General features: G+C 56.5%; 1 protein-coding gene and 1 long non-coding RNA gene across 12 annotated transcripts; one reads left to right on the top strand and one right to left on the bottom strand.

Annotated features, from left to right (window-relative positions):
* Positions 1-728: 728 nt before the first annotated feature.
* PDLIM7 (PDZ and LIM domain 7) lies at positions 729-16,638 on the bottom strand. 11 transcript variants are annotated; one of them, XM_072823957.1, is made up of 14 exons: positions 16,524-16,638; positions 15,458-15,564; positions 12,251-12,402; positions 12,139-12,169; positions 11,501-11,619; positions 11,087-11,107; positions 10,704-10,840; positions 10,506-10,542; positions 9,499-9,584; positions 9,107-9,344; positions 7,914-8,094; positions 1,441-1,561; positions 1,236-1,351; positions 729-1,079 (listed from the first exon to the last, which is right to left on the bottom strand). In XM_072823957.1, exons 2-14 carry the CDS (start codon positions 15,551-15,553, stop codon positions 993-995), a joined length of 1,422 nt encoding a protein of 473 aa, XP_072680058.1. In that variant the 5' UTR covers positions 15,554-15,564; positions 16,524-16,638; the 3' UTR covers positions 729-992. The 11 variants fall into 11 exon arrangements, with proteins under 11 accessions (XP_072680058.1, XP_072680059.1, XP_072680056.1 ...); XM_072823958.1 differs by lacking the exon at positions 16,524-16,638 and adding an exon at positions 15,700-15,940; XM_072823955.1 differs by lacking the exons at positions 15,458-15,564; positions 16,524-16,638 and adding exons at positions 12,824-12,927; positions 13,985-14,220.
* LOC140632181 (uncharacterized) lies at positions 3,200-4,545 on the top strand. Its single transcript, XR_012029706.1, has 2 exons — positions 3,200-3,373; positions 4,345-4,545. It is a non-coding gene; the product is annotated as an uncharacterized lncRNA (long non-coding RNA).

Genomic DNA, 16,638 nt, shown 5'->3' with positions numbered 1-16,638 from the left:
ACCTGCCATCTCTACAGTAAGGGTAGATGCCTCACAGGGTAGCTGGGAGGATGGCATGAGATGATGTGAGCAATGGCTGGTATATTCCAGATGCAGAGCAGAGTTGCCTTCATGCCCCTCCTCACCCCTCATCCTTCAGGCCCCCACTCTAGGCTCCCTGGGACTTATCACCGGGTCCCATCTCTGCCAAGTCACTTTCTGTTCCTCCCTTTCCGTGGCCCCTGCCCTTCCTCCGACTCCCTCTCCTTCTGTCCTCCTTGCTCACAGCTCTCAGAGCTCTTTTACAATACAGATTTGAACTGGCTGCTTCACTGTTTCATACTCTTCTGTGCCCTGCCACTCCCACCCCACCCACAAGATACAGTCCAGCTCCTTCACTGGTCACTTGTGGCCTTCCAGAACCTGGGGGCTGTGCTCTGCGGGGGGGTGCTCTGCTGTGGCATTGGGCTGTTGCCTCTGGGCCTTCACCCTGGCTGTCACTGTTTTTCACTTCCCATCTCTGCAGATGTACCTCCGAGCCAATCCATATCAGGCACCCCCACTTGTGTGGGTGCTGGGGCCCAGCAAAGGGGATCTCCCTTTACCTTCTCCCGCTGACCATGTGCTATCCAAGTCCCCATCACTAGGGTGACCAGGGTGGCCAGCCCTGGGAAAACCATCTTGACCTCCACCCTGCTGTGTGCCTCAAATCCCACCTCTCCTACGCACAGGTAGAGGCACATGCAGGACACAGCTGGATACAGCTTTATTGTGGCAGTGGATGTGAGCAGGGGTTGGTGTGGTCAGCACCAGTGTGTGGAGGGAGTGGGAGGAAATGGAGGGAGTGCGGGGAAATGAAGGGGATGGGGCAGGGCCCAGGGAACCCCAGGCTCAGGCCAGGAGTTGGGGTTGGGGTGACCTTTGCCAGCCCTATCCAGAAATCTGGGCCGATGACTCCAGAACTGGAGCTCCCTCTGGCTGGGCTGGATGAGGCAGCAGTGGACAGGAGGGACTCACACATGGGAGAAGGCATGGCTCTTGCAGAGGGGCTTGTCCTTCTTAGAGTAGAAAGTCTTTCCTTCCAGGTTGATCTGGCATATCTGAGGACAGCCAAGGTCAAGCCACGTGGGGTTGGGGGTGGCAGTAGAGCCCCTTTCCCAACTCTCATGAATTCCAGAGGCAGGGAGTGGGAGGGAGGCTGGTGAGGAACACAGGGCGAGGGGGTGGGACCTGAGTCCAAGGTTGGGGGCACTCACCGCACACACAAAGCAAGTGTCGTGCCAGCTGAAGCCCAGTGCCTCCAGGAAGCGGTCCCCAGCATCGATCTTGAAGTCACAGCCCCGGCATTTCGTGCCAAACATCTTCTCATAGTCTGAGGATGGAGGCAAAGAGTGGGGGCCCTAGGTTCTCGCCTGCCCCACACCCTACCCCTTACCTGTGCCCCCCTCAACCATCCCCTACCTCGCTCGCAGTACGGTGCCCCTTCTTCCATGTAGAAGGCCCTGTTCCGAATGGGTGTCTTGCAGGCCGCACAGGTGAAACAATGCACGTGCCAGGTCATCTTTAGGGCATGCATGATCTCCTAGGAGGATGGTACAGTCACCAGGCAGCTTGGCCCCTCCTCTCCAGAGCTGGGGACACAGGAAGGCTGGCCGTGGGCCCTCTTCCTTCCCATGGTAAATGTTACATCTGTACAATCACCATTCCTACTCTATCTCTGGCACTGAGGTCTCCCCATTGATGTCCACCATGTCTTTCAGATTTGCCATGTCCAAAGCTCAGCTCATAACCTCTACACCCCAAACCTGCCTCTCTCACAGCTGTTCCTATCTCAGTTGATGGCAACTCCATGCTTCCATTTGCTCAGCTGAGATGCCCCTCTTTATCTCATATGCCACAACAAGTCTGCCAGGAACTCCTGTTGGGTCCGCCTGCATGATGCATCCAAATCCTGACCACTTCTCACTGCCTCCCTCACGTGGGAGGTAGGCCTCAGAGATCCCTGGCTTGAGTGACTGTACAAAACTGACCTCTGAGCTCCTCCTTCTGCCCCTTCAGACAGATATCAACCAGAACAAATCCACATTCCCCTCTGCTTGAATCCCTGCCTACCCTACATTTCCCTCTGGCCTATGTATCCTCTGCTCTCTCTACGTGGCCTCTTGCCCATGGCTGACGCACCCAGCAGGTCACTCTTGGGGCTTCACACCGGCTGTCCCCCCTGTCCGGGCTGTGTACCCCTGGTATGTCCCAAGTCTCACTGCTCACTGCCTTCAAGTTTCTACTTCAATGTCCCCCTCTCCATGAGGCCTGTTCTGACACCACCAGTTAATACTTCCAATCTGCTCTTCCAATGCCACATTCCCAACACCTTTAACTCTGTTCTCAATGCTTAACAGCTCTTACTAACACAGCAGCAGGTGATTTACTTATTGTATCTATTGCTTATCGTCTTCCTCTCTTCCCTTCTTCCTACTCAAATGTAAGGTCCAGGAGGGAATGAGACATGACTGTTCTAGGAGCTGATATAGTGCAACAGTGCCTATCCCCAGGGGTGCTCATCAACAAATGTTCGGGAATTAACCTGCTCCACTGGACTGGGGAGGAAGCAGAGGCTGGGGGCGGGCGGGGCGTTCTGTGTACTCCCTGGGCCTGGGCTGTCAATCCTGGGGACCTCTGAGCCAACCAGGGCCGGCAGTATTCAGATCTAGAACAGGCAGAGGGCAGTGTGGGGCTTCAGGGTGGGCCAGATCTGTGGGTCCCACCAGGCTCTGCTTCTTAGCTAGGTAACTTGGCCAATGACATCACCCTCTCTTGACACTTGGTTCCTTCCCTTGTGAACTGGGAACCTAATCCCAGCCTTGAAGGTTGTTGTAAGGATGGCCCTAGATTTGAGGCTGGGGGTCTCAGACTCTATGCCTGCTGAGGGCAGGTAGTGGACTCAATGGGGCAAGGTGTAGTTGGGGAGCACCTGTTTCTGCCTGTAGGGATGGTGGTGACCAATTCATGGAGCGATGCCTGGAAAGCTCAGGTTGAAATCTAGCTGTTGAAGTGAAATCTGACTCTCAAATACTGCCCATTAATTTAAAATGAAACTGTATACCAAGCAAGACACGTGGGCAGCATGTAGCTCTCAGATGGCCCATCTGTGCCCTCTGCATCTATGTCATATCTCACATACACCTCACAATCACCCTGGCCAGGAAGTTACTGACATCACTTTAGCGAGGCCCAGGGAAAGCGAACTGCACCAGGTCACATAGTCAACAGATGGCAGAAATGGGTTCTATGCTCAAGTCCAGCTACTCCAAAGCTGGCTCTTCCTATTGCCTGATGTTGCCTCTTTTCAAGAAGTAGAAAAAAGCTCCAGGGACAGGAACCTGGCTGCAAGCTGGTAGGACAGGGGGCTTGGGCAAAAACTTGGGCTGTCCAGAGGTGGGTCCAGTGTATGTGTGAGCAGAGAGGCAGCTTTCTGCTGGTATTCAGAAGAACTGGGAAGCCAGTTATCAATATTTATTTGATGCCCTTATTTCCTAAATCTGCCTCTCCTATCTCCACAGCCCTGACCCAGGCCCCAGTCGCCTGTTCCCCTTCTCTCTCCCCTTGCCCAGAGGAAGCTTGCTGCAGCATAGCTGACCTCATCAGCCTCAGCTCCAAACTCCTAACACAGCCCCCACTCACCTCTTCTGCCTCATCTCACACCCTTCTCAGGTGTTACCTTGTGACACAAGCTATTCCTTCTGCTTGGAGTACTCTCTCCTGATCCTTCTTTAAGCTAATTCCTACTCATTTTTAAAGTTCAGCTTAGAAAAAAAATAAAATAAAGTTCAGCTTAGACAGCACTTCCATCCATTCCTTCAAACATTCACTGATTGCCTCCTATATGTGGAGCACAATATAAAGCAAAATAGCCCTGGCCCCAGCACATGGAGTTCACACCTGGGGAAAGATGGGACAAAAGACTGGGGCTTAGTGAGCAAACTGTGGGGGACTTGGCCTGGTGAAAGAGTAGGTATCAGAGAAGATGGCTATCATTTCCTGAGGAAATGATAGGAGACCCACATGAGAAGGAACAAGGTATAGAGGGTGCTAAAACAGTATTCCTAGAGGATAGGACAGACTGTGCAAGGGCCCTGTGGGAAGAGAAATAGCACAGTGGCAAATGAAGTGGCCCACATGGCTGGAGCACTGGAGAGGGGCTAGTGGTGAGAGGTGAGCCTTAAGAACATGGGGTTTCTAATGGTCCCCAAACCAGGGTAGGTCACCTTTAATGTGTCCCTCACGCTCTGCAGCTTCCTTCCAACTCCACTGAAACTATCTGATTGCTCCATGTTTCTCTCCCCATGTTCCATGCTGATTTCCCAGGGCAGGCACAGTTCTGAGCTCTGGGTGCTGACAGGGAACGGCACTCCTTGCAGGGCAGGTAAGGCTTCTCCCCCTTACCTTACCCCCAGGATGAGGTGAGGGCTTTCTAGAGTTTGTCAGGCTGTGAGTCCCTGCAAGAGGGGAAGCTAGGGGCCCCTGGACCTCTGGGGAACATTACCCTGGGCTGGGTAGGAGAGGTTTGCCATCCAAGGCTTACTCCAGGACCTGGGAACCAGCTAGGCCCTATAAGGCTTGGCTCCTCATCTGTGCCTGGGTGATAACACTGTCCACTCAGGACAGAGGTGCAGCAGGACAAGAGTGCAGTGTAACACAGGGCAGTCCTCGAACAGAATGGCCTTGATTTGTGGACATCCAGCTCAAGAAAGGTCCTGGAATCCAGCCCATTCTCTTAGAGCAGTCCAATAGGGTGTGGCCCAGGCTGGCAGGGAAATGACTGTGATCTGGGCCAAAATTCCCTCACCTGGAAGCTGGGAATAACCAAACTGACTTCCTATAGTAGGACTGTGAAGCTGGATACCCACACACTGTAAGTGCCCCACAACACAAACTGTCATTACAATGACAAAGACTGTGATAATACCCATTCCCCCCTTCTTGTCCACTGATGGAATCTCCATTCTTTGCCGGGCACATGGCTGCCCCAAATAGCTGGTCTTTCCCAGCCTCTCTTGCAGCTCAGTATGGTCATGTGACTGAGATCTGGCCAACGGGATGGAAGCATAGCATTGGGTGGCAGCATCTTCTCAAGATAGCTGCCATGGGCCCTCCATCCCTTCATCCCCTTCCGGCTTCCCGCTGGCTGAAACGTGGCAATTTTAGTTGAGGTTCAAGAGTCATGTTGGACTATGAGTGTTAAGTAAGCCTGTGCTAAGAATAGCTGAGGAACAAGATACAGAAAACCAGATCTGCCTGTTAGTCCCAGAATGCCCACCTCTGCACTTTCTTAGGTGGGAAATAAGCAGCCAGTGTTTTAAGTTTTATACCGCTCGTGGTCAAGGTTCTCCTTACTGATATGAACATTACCACAGGGCTCCCTGGCCACATTTGGCAGCTCTGTATCTAGAAATAGGAGAAGCAGTAATGTCAGGAAGAGCCCAAGCTGGGAGTCAACAGTCCTGGGGCCACACCAGCTTAGCCCTCATCCTGTGCAGCCTTGGGCGGTTTCTGCCCCTCTCTGGGCTTCAGTTTCCATACATAGGCGACAGGAACCCCTTTAGCTTTTCGCCCTGCCTGTTCTGCCCCTGCTTCCTCTGGCTGTGCCTTGACCCCTGGCACCCTCTGAGTCCTCCCCGCCACTAGGAGCTCCTGGGGGCGGGGCCCAAACCTGTTACTTCATGAGGTGTCCTGGAGAATGGGGCACTACGTGGCACACCGTCCACACTTAATAAGAGAACGAATGGGGGAAGGAAGATGGCCCTTCCCTCTTTGCTCATGACATACTGACCCAAGTCCCAAGCCTGGTTCCCATCAGCATCTAGGTTGCCCTGCAGAAAACATGGCCAGGCTCTGCTGTGTGTTCAGCCTTAGTGGGAAGAACAGGAGTTTGATCAGAAATTTGTGTCTGGGGCAGCCCAGGTGATTCAGCAGTATAGTGCCGCCTCCAGCCCAGGGTGTGATCCTGGAGACCCGGGGATCGAGTCCTGCATTGGGCTTCCTGCATGGAGCCTGTTTCTCCCTCTCCCTGTGTCTCTGCCTCTCTTTCTCTCTCTCTCATAAATAAATAAATAAAATCTTAAAAAAAAAAAAAAGAAATTTGTGTCTGGATTTCTGGCTTCACCACTGCATAGTCCTAGGCCCTCCAGGAACGCTGAGTTATCTTTCAGATCTCCTGTCCTCTCGTGCACTGGAGATGGCAGATCCTGTGGGTTAGCCTCCTCAAAGCCTGTCACAACCCCCTTCCTTTTTGCCTTCCTCTCTTACAGGAGATGAAGTCTAAGATACTGGGTTTGCCAACTTCCCCTGCAGTCCAGGTGCTCCTAGGATAACAATGCCAAACACTGGGATAAAGATGCAAGTTCCCAGTTTTTCTTCCAGAGTCAAAAACAAAACCTTGTTAAAATAATGCCATTTGGCTCTTCCCTCTCCTTTCTGTCTGCAACAAGAATATAAGGCCTGGGGCTGGCAAACAAGATAAAATAGGCTTGGGGACAAGGCTTTACAAGTCGCTAAGCATTTTGGAGCCAATAGCAGGAAAAGCCTAAGGACATCCTTGAGCTGGAATGCTTGTGACTGAAGTAAATAACCTGTTTTGTTGAGGTTTTATCCTTGTAGATGAATGTAAGCCCACTGACAGCCACTGTGATCAGGGTGGACCTACACTCTTCAGGTAACGTTTTATTTCAGGGAACCAATCCTTCCTCCCTCTGTCTGTGGTTTGGGTGGGACCACCTGACCACTGCTTTGGTGGATGCTCCCCAGGCCTGGCTAGTCTTGGTCTAGAGATGGGCACGTGACACAAGCTATTCCAGTGAACACCAGCACTGGGACCCTCACTGCGCCAGCTGGCACAGGGGTGCTTCTATTCTCTCTGTAGTGCTAGGCTGGAGAGATGTAACCCTGGAGCCACCATGGCACCATCTTTGCCACCTTCCAAGGAAAAGTGTGCAGGGAACGAAGCCAACACAGACAAAAGCAGAGGCAAGTGATGAGAAAAGTCCTGATGGCTTCAAGACCTGCACGATGACCTGGGCTTGGAGGTAGTGCCCCATGGGCTTTCTGACTGTTTGAACAAGCACATATACCTCCCACTTTTCAAAAGTGAGTATTATACCACTTTGCTTTTGTGACAGACCCACTAACTGAAAGAAATCTGAAAAGGAATTTTGCTTTTACCAAAAAACGGTGAAAAGTGAAAAAGAGTGTTTAGCATTTGTCTTGCAGTGAGCCACTACAGAGGTGGTACATGCCCCTTACCGGAGCAGGTGCCCTGGGAGCCACACTCTGTACCCCAGCACCGCGCCACCCCAGCACCAGGCCACCCCAGCATTGTGTCATCCCAGCACTAGGCCACCCTGCATCAGGCCACCCCACACCAGAGCACCCCAGCACCGCACCACCCCAGCATCAGGCCACCCAGCACCAGGCCACCACAGCTCCAAGCTGTGTCTGTGAGCATCTGTGCTTTCTCTCAATTTACTTTGTGCATCTGTGAGCAAGATGTGTCCTCAGGTACCAGAAGAATGTATAAGAGATTATTTTTTGGGTCTGGGAACACTCAGATTTCCTTCCATATGAATTAACAGTACTTGCTTCTTCACTTTATGCTATTTTGGCTTGTGAAAGTTTCCACAGGAACACTCTACTTTCAGAGAGCCAGGGACACTTGGACACTCTTGTTTGCTGGAGCCCCTCTGAGTAGGGTTTTAGTCATTTGTGAGGAGGATCTTGGTTAACATAAAATGAGGCTAATATTGCATCCTGTTTATTAAGATGCTAAGGATCCAAAGGAGAGGGGAGAGGCCCAAGGCCTGAGTTCCTCTGTAGTAATCTTTTGATGCTGACAGAGTCAGATTCACCCTCCCACCCACCCACCCACCAGCCCCACTCACGCCTGTGATCTTCTTCTTGCACTTGGCACAGCTGGGTGCATAGCGCACATCATAGCAGGGTGGGCAGAAGATGGCACCCTTCTCCTCAAAGAAACCGCCCTCTTCCAGGACCTTCCCACACTGGCTGCACACAAATTCCTCGGGGTGGTAGGCATGGCCCAGCGCAACCAGGTATCGGCCCCTGAGGGGGAGGTGAGGGCAGTAAGAGGGAATGTAGGCAAATGAGGGAGGGGGCCTAGCCAGAGCCCAAGTGGGTTTAGGGAACACCTATTTTGAAGCCTTGAAGGGAAATGCATTCTCCCCATTTTCCAAATAAAGGAGAAATAGGCTTGGGAGGTGACCTGAGTGTTGACACAGTGATGTAGTTGCACTGCTTCGATGACAAGAAATGAGTGACAGAGGCAGTGTTGGAATAAGAAGAAGTATCACACTTGGTGGGGGCTGCTGACTTGGGCCTAATGAGACAAACCAGAGGAACTGGTGCCCTGGGGGCAGGAGGCCCAGAGTGCCTATTGGATCTGAACACCAGGGGGTAACTGAGCCCACCCCGGTGCCACCCTATCTCACCTGCCTAGTCCATCTGGCCTGGGGAGGGGCCGGCAGGTCCCACATAAATGAGGGTGTCTCAAGAAGGGGGTTCTTTGCAGAGCCTAAGAGCTGACAGGAGTCAAGAGCCATGGGACCATAGCTGAGAACTAGCAAGGTTCTTAGAAGCCAGTACACTTGACTCTGGGGGTACTGTATGACCCTGCTGGATCCGAGGCAATAGTGCAGAGAGGGAGGGGCCTTTGGCCTGTCTGCTCTGAGAGCTGAGGGTTGGCAGAGAACAAGTGAACAGGAGGGAGAGCGGGGACGGGGGGCGGGGGGGGGAACAGGCCCTTTCCTGCCCAGAGAGTGGCCATTCTAGGGGTGCAGCTTGGGTGTGTTGTTGGCACTTCCTCCATTTCAGCAGGCAAAGGGGAAATGCTGATAGAGGCTGACGTGGGGTGGGGTGGGATGGGGGAAACGATGCAGAATCTGAGGACCTAGGCCAGGTCCCTGCCCCCAAATGCAACTGGAAACTAAATCCTTATCCTCCCACAGTGACAGTTGAGATGAGTAGGGAGAGAGTCTGGGGCGCAGAGGTCAGAAAGATGCCAGGGCCAGGCCTCAGGATGGAAAAGGCCAGAGTAGCAAAGGAATAGGCCACCCACCGGATGACCTTGTGGCAGTGGTGGCACACAGGAGTCTTGCCATTGTTGCCACCGCCTGCTCCCGTGCCCCCTCCGGCGGCTGCCTGCACGATGGAGGTGCGGTTCTGCAGAGGTGTGGGTGTGGCTGGCTGGCTGTGCCGGGTCAGCACCGTGCTGGTCTTGTCCGGAGCGTAGCGCTCAGCAAATCCAGGATCCACGGCCCAGGGTGGGCGGCTGGTGGGGCTGAGGGTGGTAGGGCCTGCCGAGGCCAAGGAAAGTGGTTCCAAGGAGGTGCCCAGGGACCCCAAAGGCCAAGGGTTCGAGCCAGGGGTCGAACTTGGAGGGGCCTCCCCCACCTGCATGCCCCTGGAGGCTACCCACCCTTCCCCAGGCCCAAGCCCACTCTCTCTCACCAGGCCAGGGTTCCTGGGGTGTAGCTGAGGCTGGGGCTGGGGCTTCTGTCCTGGGCACCTGGCTGCAAGATCTGCCGTTCAAGGCCCTGTATGGTTGAAGCTCCTGGCATGGCCCCACCCCCCAACCTTGGGCCTGCTGGCCCCATGGGAAATGCTTGGGTGCATGAGAGCTGCTGGGCTGGACTCCAGGTCCCAGAGGAGTAGGTAGGGGTAGGGTAGTGTCTCCTAGCCAGGTTCCAGCCGGCAGGTCTATTGTACAGAGCTGGGAGGTGGAGGGAGTGTGCTCCCTTCTGGGGCAGCTCTTGGGGCTTCCTCATCCCAGAGATCTAGCTCTGATGGCAGGGTCCCCTTTGCCAGGTACCACCCCTCATTGAGACCCAGACTGGCATGGCCCACACCAGGTCTGAACCATGTAACACTCCCAGAGCCAAAACAAATCAAGCCCACAAAGATAGAAGGCAGAGGCAGAGGAAGCGAGGCTGAGAATGTTTATTTCCATGCTTCAGCCAGCACAGACCTGGCAGACAGTAATACTGTAGGGCAAGGAGGGGAGGCAGTGTCAGACAGAGCCAGGCCCTCTGCTAGGCCAGCAAGAGGCTCAGTCCAGGGGCAGGAAAAGAGTGGGTGAGGTAGGCAGAAGCTGCAGTGGCCAGGGGAGGGGGTGCCCCGGTGGGAGGAACAGAAAGAGAGAGGCAGAGAGGGTAGCCGGCCAGTGAGGGCCGGGCTATGACTGCACGTTGAGCACGTGGGCAGAGCGCTGGTGGTGCCAGTCCCGGAGGCGGGTGTAGCGTGGGCTCTGCAGCTCCAGGACATACTTTTCCCTGGGGGGCAGAGAAAGAAGGAGGAAGAAGTAGAAGGAGAGATTGAAGGGAGGAAGGGAGGGATGAAGGAAGGAAAGGAGGAAAATAGAGAGCCCTGGAGGCGGACCCTCAGGTGCAGACACAGGGCAGTGGCTGGAATGGGAGAGGCAGGAGGTGAGAAAGAAGGGCTATTGTCCATCGTTTTACCTTGATTTCTTCAGGTGTTCCTCATCCGGGTCTTGCACTGAGAGAGCAGAGGCAGGCATTGACCGAGAGAAGACAGAGGGCCACCCCAGCCCTGAGCCCTGGCAGAAGGTCACAGGGCACCAGAGCAGGCTCCAGCTGAGCCTAGGCCCAGGCCAGGGGCCAGCAGGAGAGTCTGCCCTGCCCTGGGCTGGCACTTACTGAACTCGGTGCCCGTGAGGTGGGCAAGGATGCGGAAGGAACGGGACTGGCTTGTCCCGGGCCGAGGCCGCCAGTCCTCTGTGTCCTCCATCAGCCGCTGCTTGCTGGCATCTGGGACCAGCGGCCGGAGCGGCTGTCTGTGGGGAGGGTGTGGCTCAGAACCTCACGCAGGAGTGGGCAGTGGGGGCAGCCCCTCCCCAGATTGGTGCATGTGGGTTATGGTGCTGGGAGAGTGGGGGAGGGCAAGGCCAGGGCTGGGAGGAGGGTGGGGTGGGGGGGGTGAGGGAGCTAAATGAGAGGAAATGAGGGTGGCTAAGGTGGGGAGGGACCACCGCCCAGAATGCCAAAAAGAAGGAAGAGAAGGACAGGCAGAGGGGGCTCACTGACTTGTCAGGGGTCTGCACCTGTGAAGGAAATAGACAGATGGACAGATAAAGGGACAAAGGGACAGACACAGGAAGAAAAACGGTAAGGGGTCAGAGTAGCCAGGGGCAAGGCTGCACTGAGTGGGGCTCAGTTACGTGACACCACACCCCAAACCTAGGCCACCAGTTGGGGGGCGCTGCCTGGCTCGGAGCACCCAGGAAGGCTGCGCCTGCCCAGGAGCCACACCCTCAGAGGGGTCCAGTGCCTGCAGCCCCACCCCGGGGTCGCTGCCGCAGGGTTCCAGCCAGGCTGGGGCACAATGCAGACTGAGCAGCAGTGGGCAGCGGGAGCGGGGGCGGGGGCGGGGCAGCGGGGGTGGGGGGGGTGTCGCGCGCACGCGGCATGGGCGTGGGTGGGCAGGACCGACATACCCATTCTGCTGCAGGGCGTTGTCAGCTGGCAGGGGTACCCCAAAGGGCCGGGCTGTCTTGTTGAGGGAGGCGCTGGGTGCAAAGGTGTACCGCGGGGGGTCTGCGGTGGGGGCCAGGGCCTGGGCGGAGACAGAGCCGGGCAGGGCGGGGGAGGGGGGACATGGGGGCGGGCGGGGGGCCGGGGGGTTTGGGGGGGTGCGAAGGGAACTCTGGGCCCAAGGGGGATCCCCCCCCACGCGTGGGAAGGACAGCGGTGCTCCAACCCCCACACCCACACATCTGGCTGGAGGAATGGGGGAGGGAGGACTCAGGTTTCAAGGGGCCCATTTGGGAGGGATGATCTCAGCCCACACGGGCCATAAGGCAGACTAACTGGGGCAAGATGAGTGAGGCTTGTAGCACAGGCCAGCGGAAGGCAGCAGACAGACAGGCAGACATGCGTGGTGCCCAGACCGTGCGGCAGAGCCCAGCCCAACCCCCAGTTTCCCAGACTCTCCCAGCTCTGGCCTCCACCCTCTACTTCCGGCCAGGGATAGGGGTATCAAGGCTCCTTGCTCCGGGGGAGGCCTAGTCAGTCCAGCAGTCCAATCCCACCCTTCCCACCGCCCAAATGGACTGCTCAGATGTCCCCAGCCTACCTTCTGCAGTTTGCTCTGGGCTGGCTGGGCCCTGGAGGAGAAGGGGAAGAGGTTAACAGTGGGCCAGGCCTCAGGGTGCCCCCACCCGCCAAGCAGGCTGGCGCCCTTGTACCTGCTGAGACCTAGGCTCAGGTGCTCCCCACAGGCACGAATCTTGTTCTGGGCTTCAATGTGCGTCAGGCCCCCCGCATTCTCGCCATCTATGCTCAGCACCCAGTCACCCACAGCCACACCGGCCTGTGCAGCTTTGCCTCCAGGAGTGAGCTGCAGACAGATAGAAGGTCACAGGGACCCCAAGCCTCTGCAGACCAAACTGAGGCCAACATTAGTCAACCCTGCTTAAACTGCTCCACTTCTAGAACCTGGAGGCCTCTTCATTCAACATTATCTCTGGGCAGCTGCTGAATACTCAAACAATCCGGGAGGGGTGGGGTTTACCTGAACTTCACAAATACCCCAATCTCCCCGTTTGTTTAGTCATTTGTTCACCTCCCATGACCCTTCTCCCTACAGTGCAGAAAATGCTGTGACATCACCAAGCAGCCACCTTCAGGTTGGGCCCCAAGCTGCTCAGCTCCAACCACAGCCTCTGAGCCCCCTGCTGGCCTCCTGCCCAAGCTGTTTCACCCATCCTCTGGCTTGTGTAAATGGCGAGTTCCTCCATGATACTGCTAGGTGCTCTCACCTCATACTCCCAGCACCCTGTCCTGTGGCCATCTGCAGGGTTCTGCCAGGACCCTCTGAGAGCCAGGAATAGACCCCTGTCATCTCCAGGGACCCTGTGAAGCACTTGAAGAGGACCCATGGTGTCAGCTGGGGCTGTCAATGAGTGTCACCCCGAAGCCTTCAATTGCCACATCACCCTCTCCCCCGGTCTTTTGGGCTCTGCCTTGGGAATCCCTGCTTCCTGTGGCAAATGAGGGGTAATAGGGCTGGCAGTAATGGTCACCACCAGCATGAAGTGAGATTGTCATGAAAGAATCAGGACTTGGCCTTGAAGTTAGGAGGGGCCACCAGCCCTTTGAAAGTCCCAGTGGGGTATTTCCCAGACCCCTGATAGAGCTAACCTTGACAACCCCACTGGGCGCTCTCAGCCCTCTAGTCCAGAGGCAGCAATCTAGAAAGAGGTGGTGCAGCTGTTCATGGGTCTAAGCCCACAGAGCTGCCTCGGCATCTGGCAAGGGGCCTGGCATTAAGTAGACTTCTATGGGGAAGTGCTGGAAGGCAAATTCACATTTTGTAGGTTGGGGGGTAGGACTGCAAGGTACTGTCATGTCCATGACCTCAGGAGGCTCCTCAGGCTTACAGACTGAGCTGAGGCTGGGAGAGGGGAGATAGGAGGTTCTAGAGAGACCTCCAGAAGGCAGAGAGACCAGATGCAGAGACTGACAGCACTAGGGCAAGAAGGGAGAGCTGGCTCTATTTCATGCCTGGGAGGTTAGAAGGGCAAACCAGCTGGGTGCCTCCTTCTTTGCTAAATGATAAGAGCACCTTACATTTATTCAGCACCTAGTATTGTCACATACTGATACTGAATCTTCCAAAAACCAGGAAATGGGAGTCTGAGATTATATGCATTTTGCATACAAGAATAACAGAGAGGTTATGTAACTTGCCTCAAGCTGCTCAGTAAGACGCAAGGCTAGGTCTGATCCTAACCTCAAAGCTCCACTACACTAGGCTACCTCTGCTGAGTGTTGGAACCCAAGTCAGGTCAGCCCACCTAGGACAACTCCCTAAACCCCTGGCTGGGTCTGGGACATAGATCTTTCTCACTTTTAGTTCAATCCAACAACCCCTTATAACGAGCATAGAGAAGTGATACCCTTGAAAGGAAGTGACTTACTCAAGGTCATGCTGAGTCAGTAGAAGGGAAACCTGGTCCAGCCACTCCCTACCCACACAAGCTGGCTCCTGGGAGGTGTGGGCTAAGCCTGAGGTAGAGGTCTTGGGGGGTGGGCAGGAGTAGCTGGCTCCCAGGGAGGGGTAGGGATTTGGGGATGACTTCCTTTCCTGAGTGAGGAGGACAGGATAGAGGAGTGGTCAGAGAGGTAGAGAGAGAAGCAGGAGAAAACCCTGGGTGTGGGGTGGGGGGCTGGAGAGAGAAGCAAGGCAGCCTGAGTAGTCAAGGAGGGGGAAAGCCAGAGAGTTGGACGCTGCATGGGGTAGGGGTGAGTCAGCCTGAGGGCTCTAATGAGCAGCCCAACCCCCAAGTCTCAGACATTACCTCATCTCCCAGGCCTGGGCCCACAGCCAGCCCTAGCCCCTCCCTCCTGGGGTCAGGGGAGAGGGAGGAGCTGACCAGCTCAGAAAAACCCACCCCACCCGCCCACCCACCCACCAGGGCCTAGGTCCAATTCCAGGGCTGGGCTCAGCTTGTGGCCCCACCTACAGCTAGGGCTGCTGACAAGGGTGCTCAGGACCAGAGTGCCCCCAACAGGCCACATCTTAAAGTCCATCCCTCAGGCTACTATGTTGCTCATACCCACCAATGAAGAAATTGAGTCTCAGAGTCCTACAGCCAGCCTTTCTCGGCTCCTCGGACTCTGCTCACCAGTTGGCCATCCCAGCATGGGGCTGCATTCTTGGGCTTATAAGGCAATCCCCTGACACAAGGAGGAGCCAGCCCCTAGCTCCGCCCCTACCAGGGCAGGCCCTCAGGAGCTGACATTAGAACCCTAGAGCCCCATCCCACACTCCTGCTTTGGGTCAGAGGCCACTGCATCCTGAATAGGACCAGTGGATGAAGATGGAGAAATCTCACAGAAGCTGGAAAGTGCTCCCCTCCCCACCAAACTGCAGGCCATCCCAGTGCTTGAATTCAAATCCCTGTTTTGCCATGGAATCACTGAAAAGGTCCCTCTACCTCTCTGAGCCCCGAGTTCCCTCGTCTGGAAAAACAAGATGACAACTGCTATTCCCTAGGCGGCAGTGAGACTGAAGTGAGATCCTGCAGTCAGGAGTGCCCTGGCTGGGGCTTGGCTCCAAGCATTGCTCCTTCAAGCAGCTTAGATACTTCCCAGAGACCTCAGGCTCACCTCCTGCAGAATCGGCATCTCCCTAGGGCCTCAGAGGTGGCCCCATGAGCTTTGTGGAATGGCATCGAGTATGGGGCAGTGGTGGGGAACTGTGGGTGCTCCTCTTCCCATACAAACCTAGTTGGGAATCTTGTGGCAGGTCCAGCACATCTCTGGACCTAGATATCTCCTGCTCTATTGTACCTGCCTCACTCCTGCTCAGACTCCTCCAATCCCCCACTAGAGACCTGAGCACCCAAAGACTGCCGGGGGGGGGGGGTCCTCCCCCAACATTGGCTCACCCTGGAGATGGAGAGGGGCACATTGAAGTCCTTGCCCCCCTGCAGCCGAAAGCCCCAAGGTGCGGGCCCCTCCAGCACCACCTTGAAGGAATCCATGGCGCCTGCCCCTAGGAGGAAATAAAAGGTAAGCCAACAGCATGATGGGTGTGCAGGCAGGCCCAGCTCTAGAAACCAGCCTTGGACCGGTGCCAGGCAGGCACGAGCAGCCGCTGAACACAGCCAGGGCATCAGTAGGTGGGCACCTTGTCAGGTGTCGCTGGGTTTCTGGCTGGCAGAGCTCATTCTGGAAAAGTCGGAGCAACCCGTCTTCCCCGGGGACTGGTATGATGAGGGGTTCCCCTCATTCAGTCGAAGTTCTTTGCATTCAGAAATGGGCTGCAGGGCTAATTTGACACGGTCTCCCCTCAAAGCCAGCCTGAAGCCTCGGACAGACAGCGGGTGAGACAGCGCGTGAGTCGGCCGGCGGCCCTCTCCCCCGCCCCCGGGTCTCGACAGGCAGGCCGCGCTGAGGCCCGCTCGGACTATATAAGGCGTGTAAGCTGACACTGTGCGGAGCCGGCGGAGGGAACGCTCGGGGGCTCGGGACGCGAGGGGGAGGGGTGGAAGGGAGGCGGCTGGAGCGGGTCCTAGCCGCTCCCGGGCGGTACAAGCTGATGAGGGCTCCTGTGCTCTGGGGGCGACCGGGCGGGGCCGCGGCCCCCGTGGAGATCGGTGAGGTCTAGGACCCCAGAGCGTGGCCAGGGAGGGGATTCAATCAGGAGCCCTGTGGGGGTGGCCCCTCCCACACAGGCCCAACACTATCCCGGCGTGACTCAGTTTCCCCCGTCCCTCCCCCGCCCCAGGCCCCATGCATTGGCCGAGTCCCGGGCGCAGGGAGCAGCGCAGGCGCCAACCAGCCCGCGCCGCGGCGGGCTTCGCCACAGGAAGGCGGGGGCGGGGGGGGCGGGGGCCCAGGCTCGCGGGAGGAAGCGCAGCGCGGCCTCGACTCCACTGCCCTTCGTGGTCCCTCGCAGGCTCCCGCCCTCGGCCTGGCCTAGCCCGAGACGCCCCGCGCGGTCGCCAGTACCTGCTCCGCCCCGCCGAGGCGCCGCTCGGTGGCCGGCCCCGAGGAGCCGCGCTGGGATCCGCCGCCGGGCTCTGACCCCGCCTCCGCGGCCGCCGCCCGCTTTGAGCCCGCGGAA

The sequence above is a fragment of the Canis lupus genome, chromosome 4, assembly GCF_048164855.1.
Source record: "Canis lupus baileyi chromosome 4, mCanLup2.hap1, whole genome shotgun sequence".
Classification (NCBI taxonomy): Eukaryota; Metazoa; Chordata; class Mammalia; order Carnivora; family Canidae; genus Canis; species Canis lupus.
Note: the sequence above shows the minus strand (reverse complement) of the source record. Positions and strands in the feature narration are given on the sequence as shown.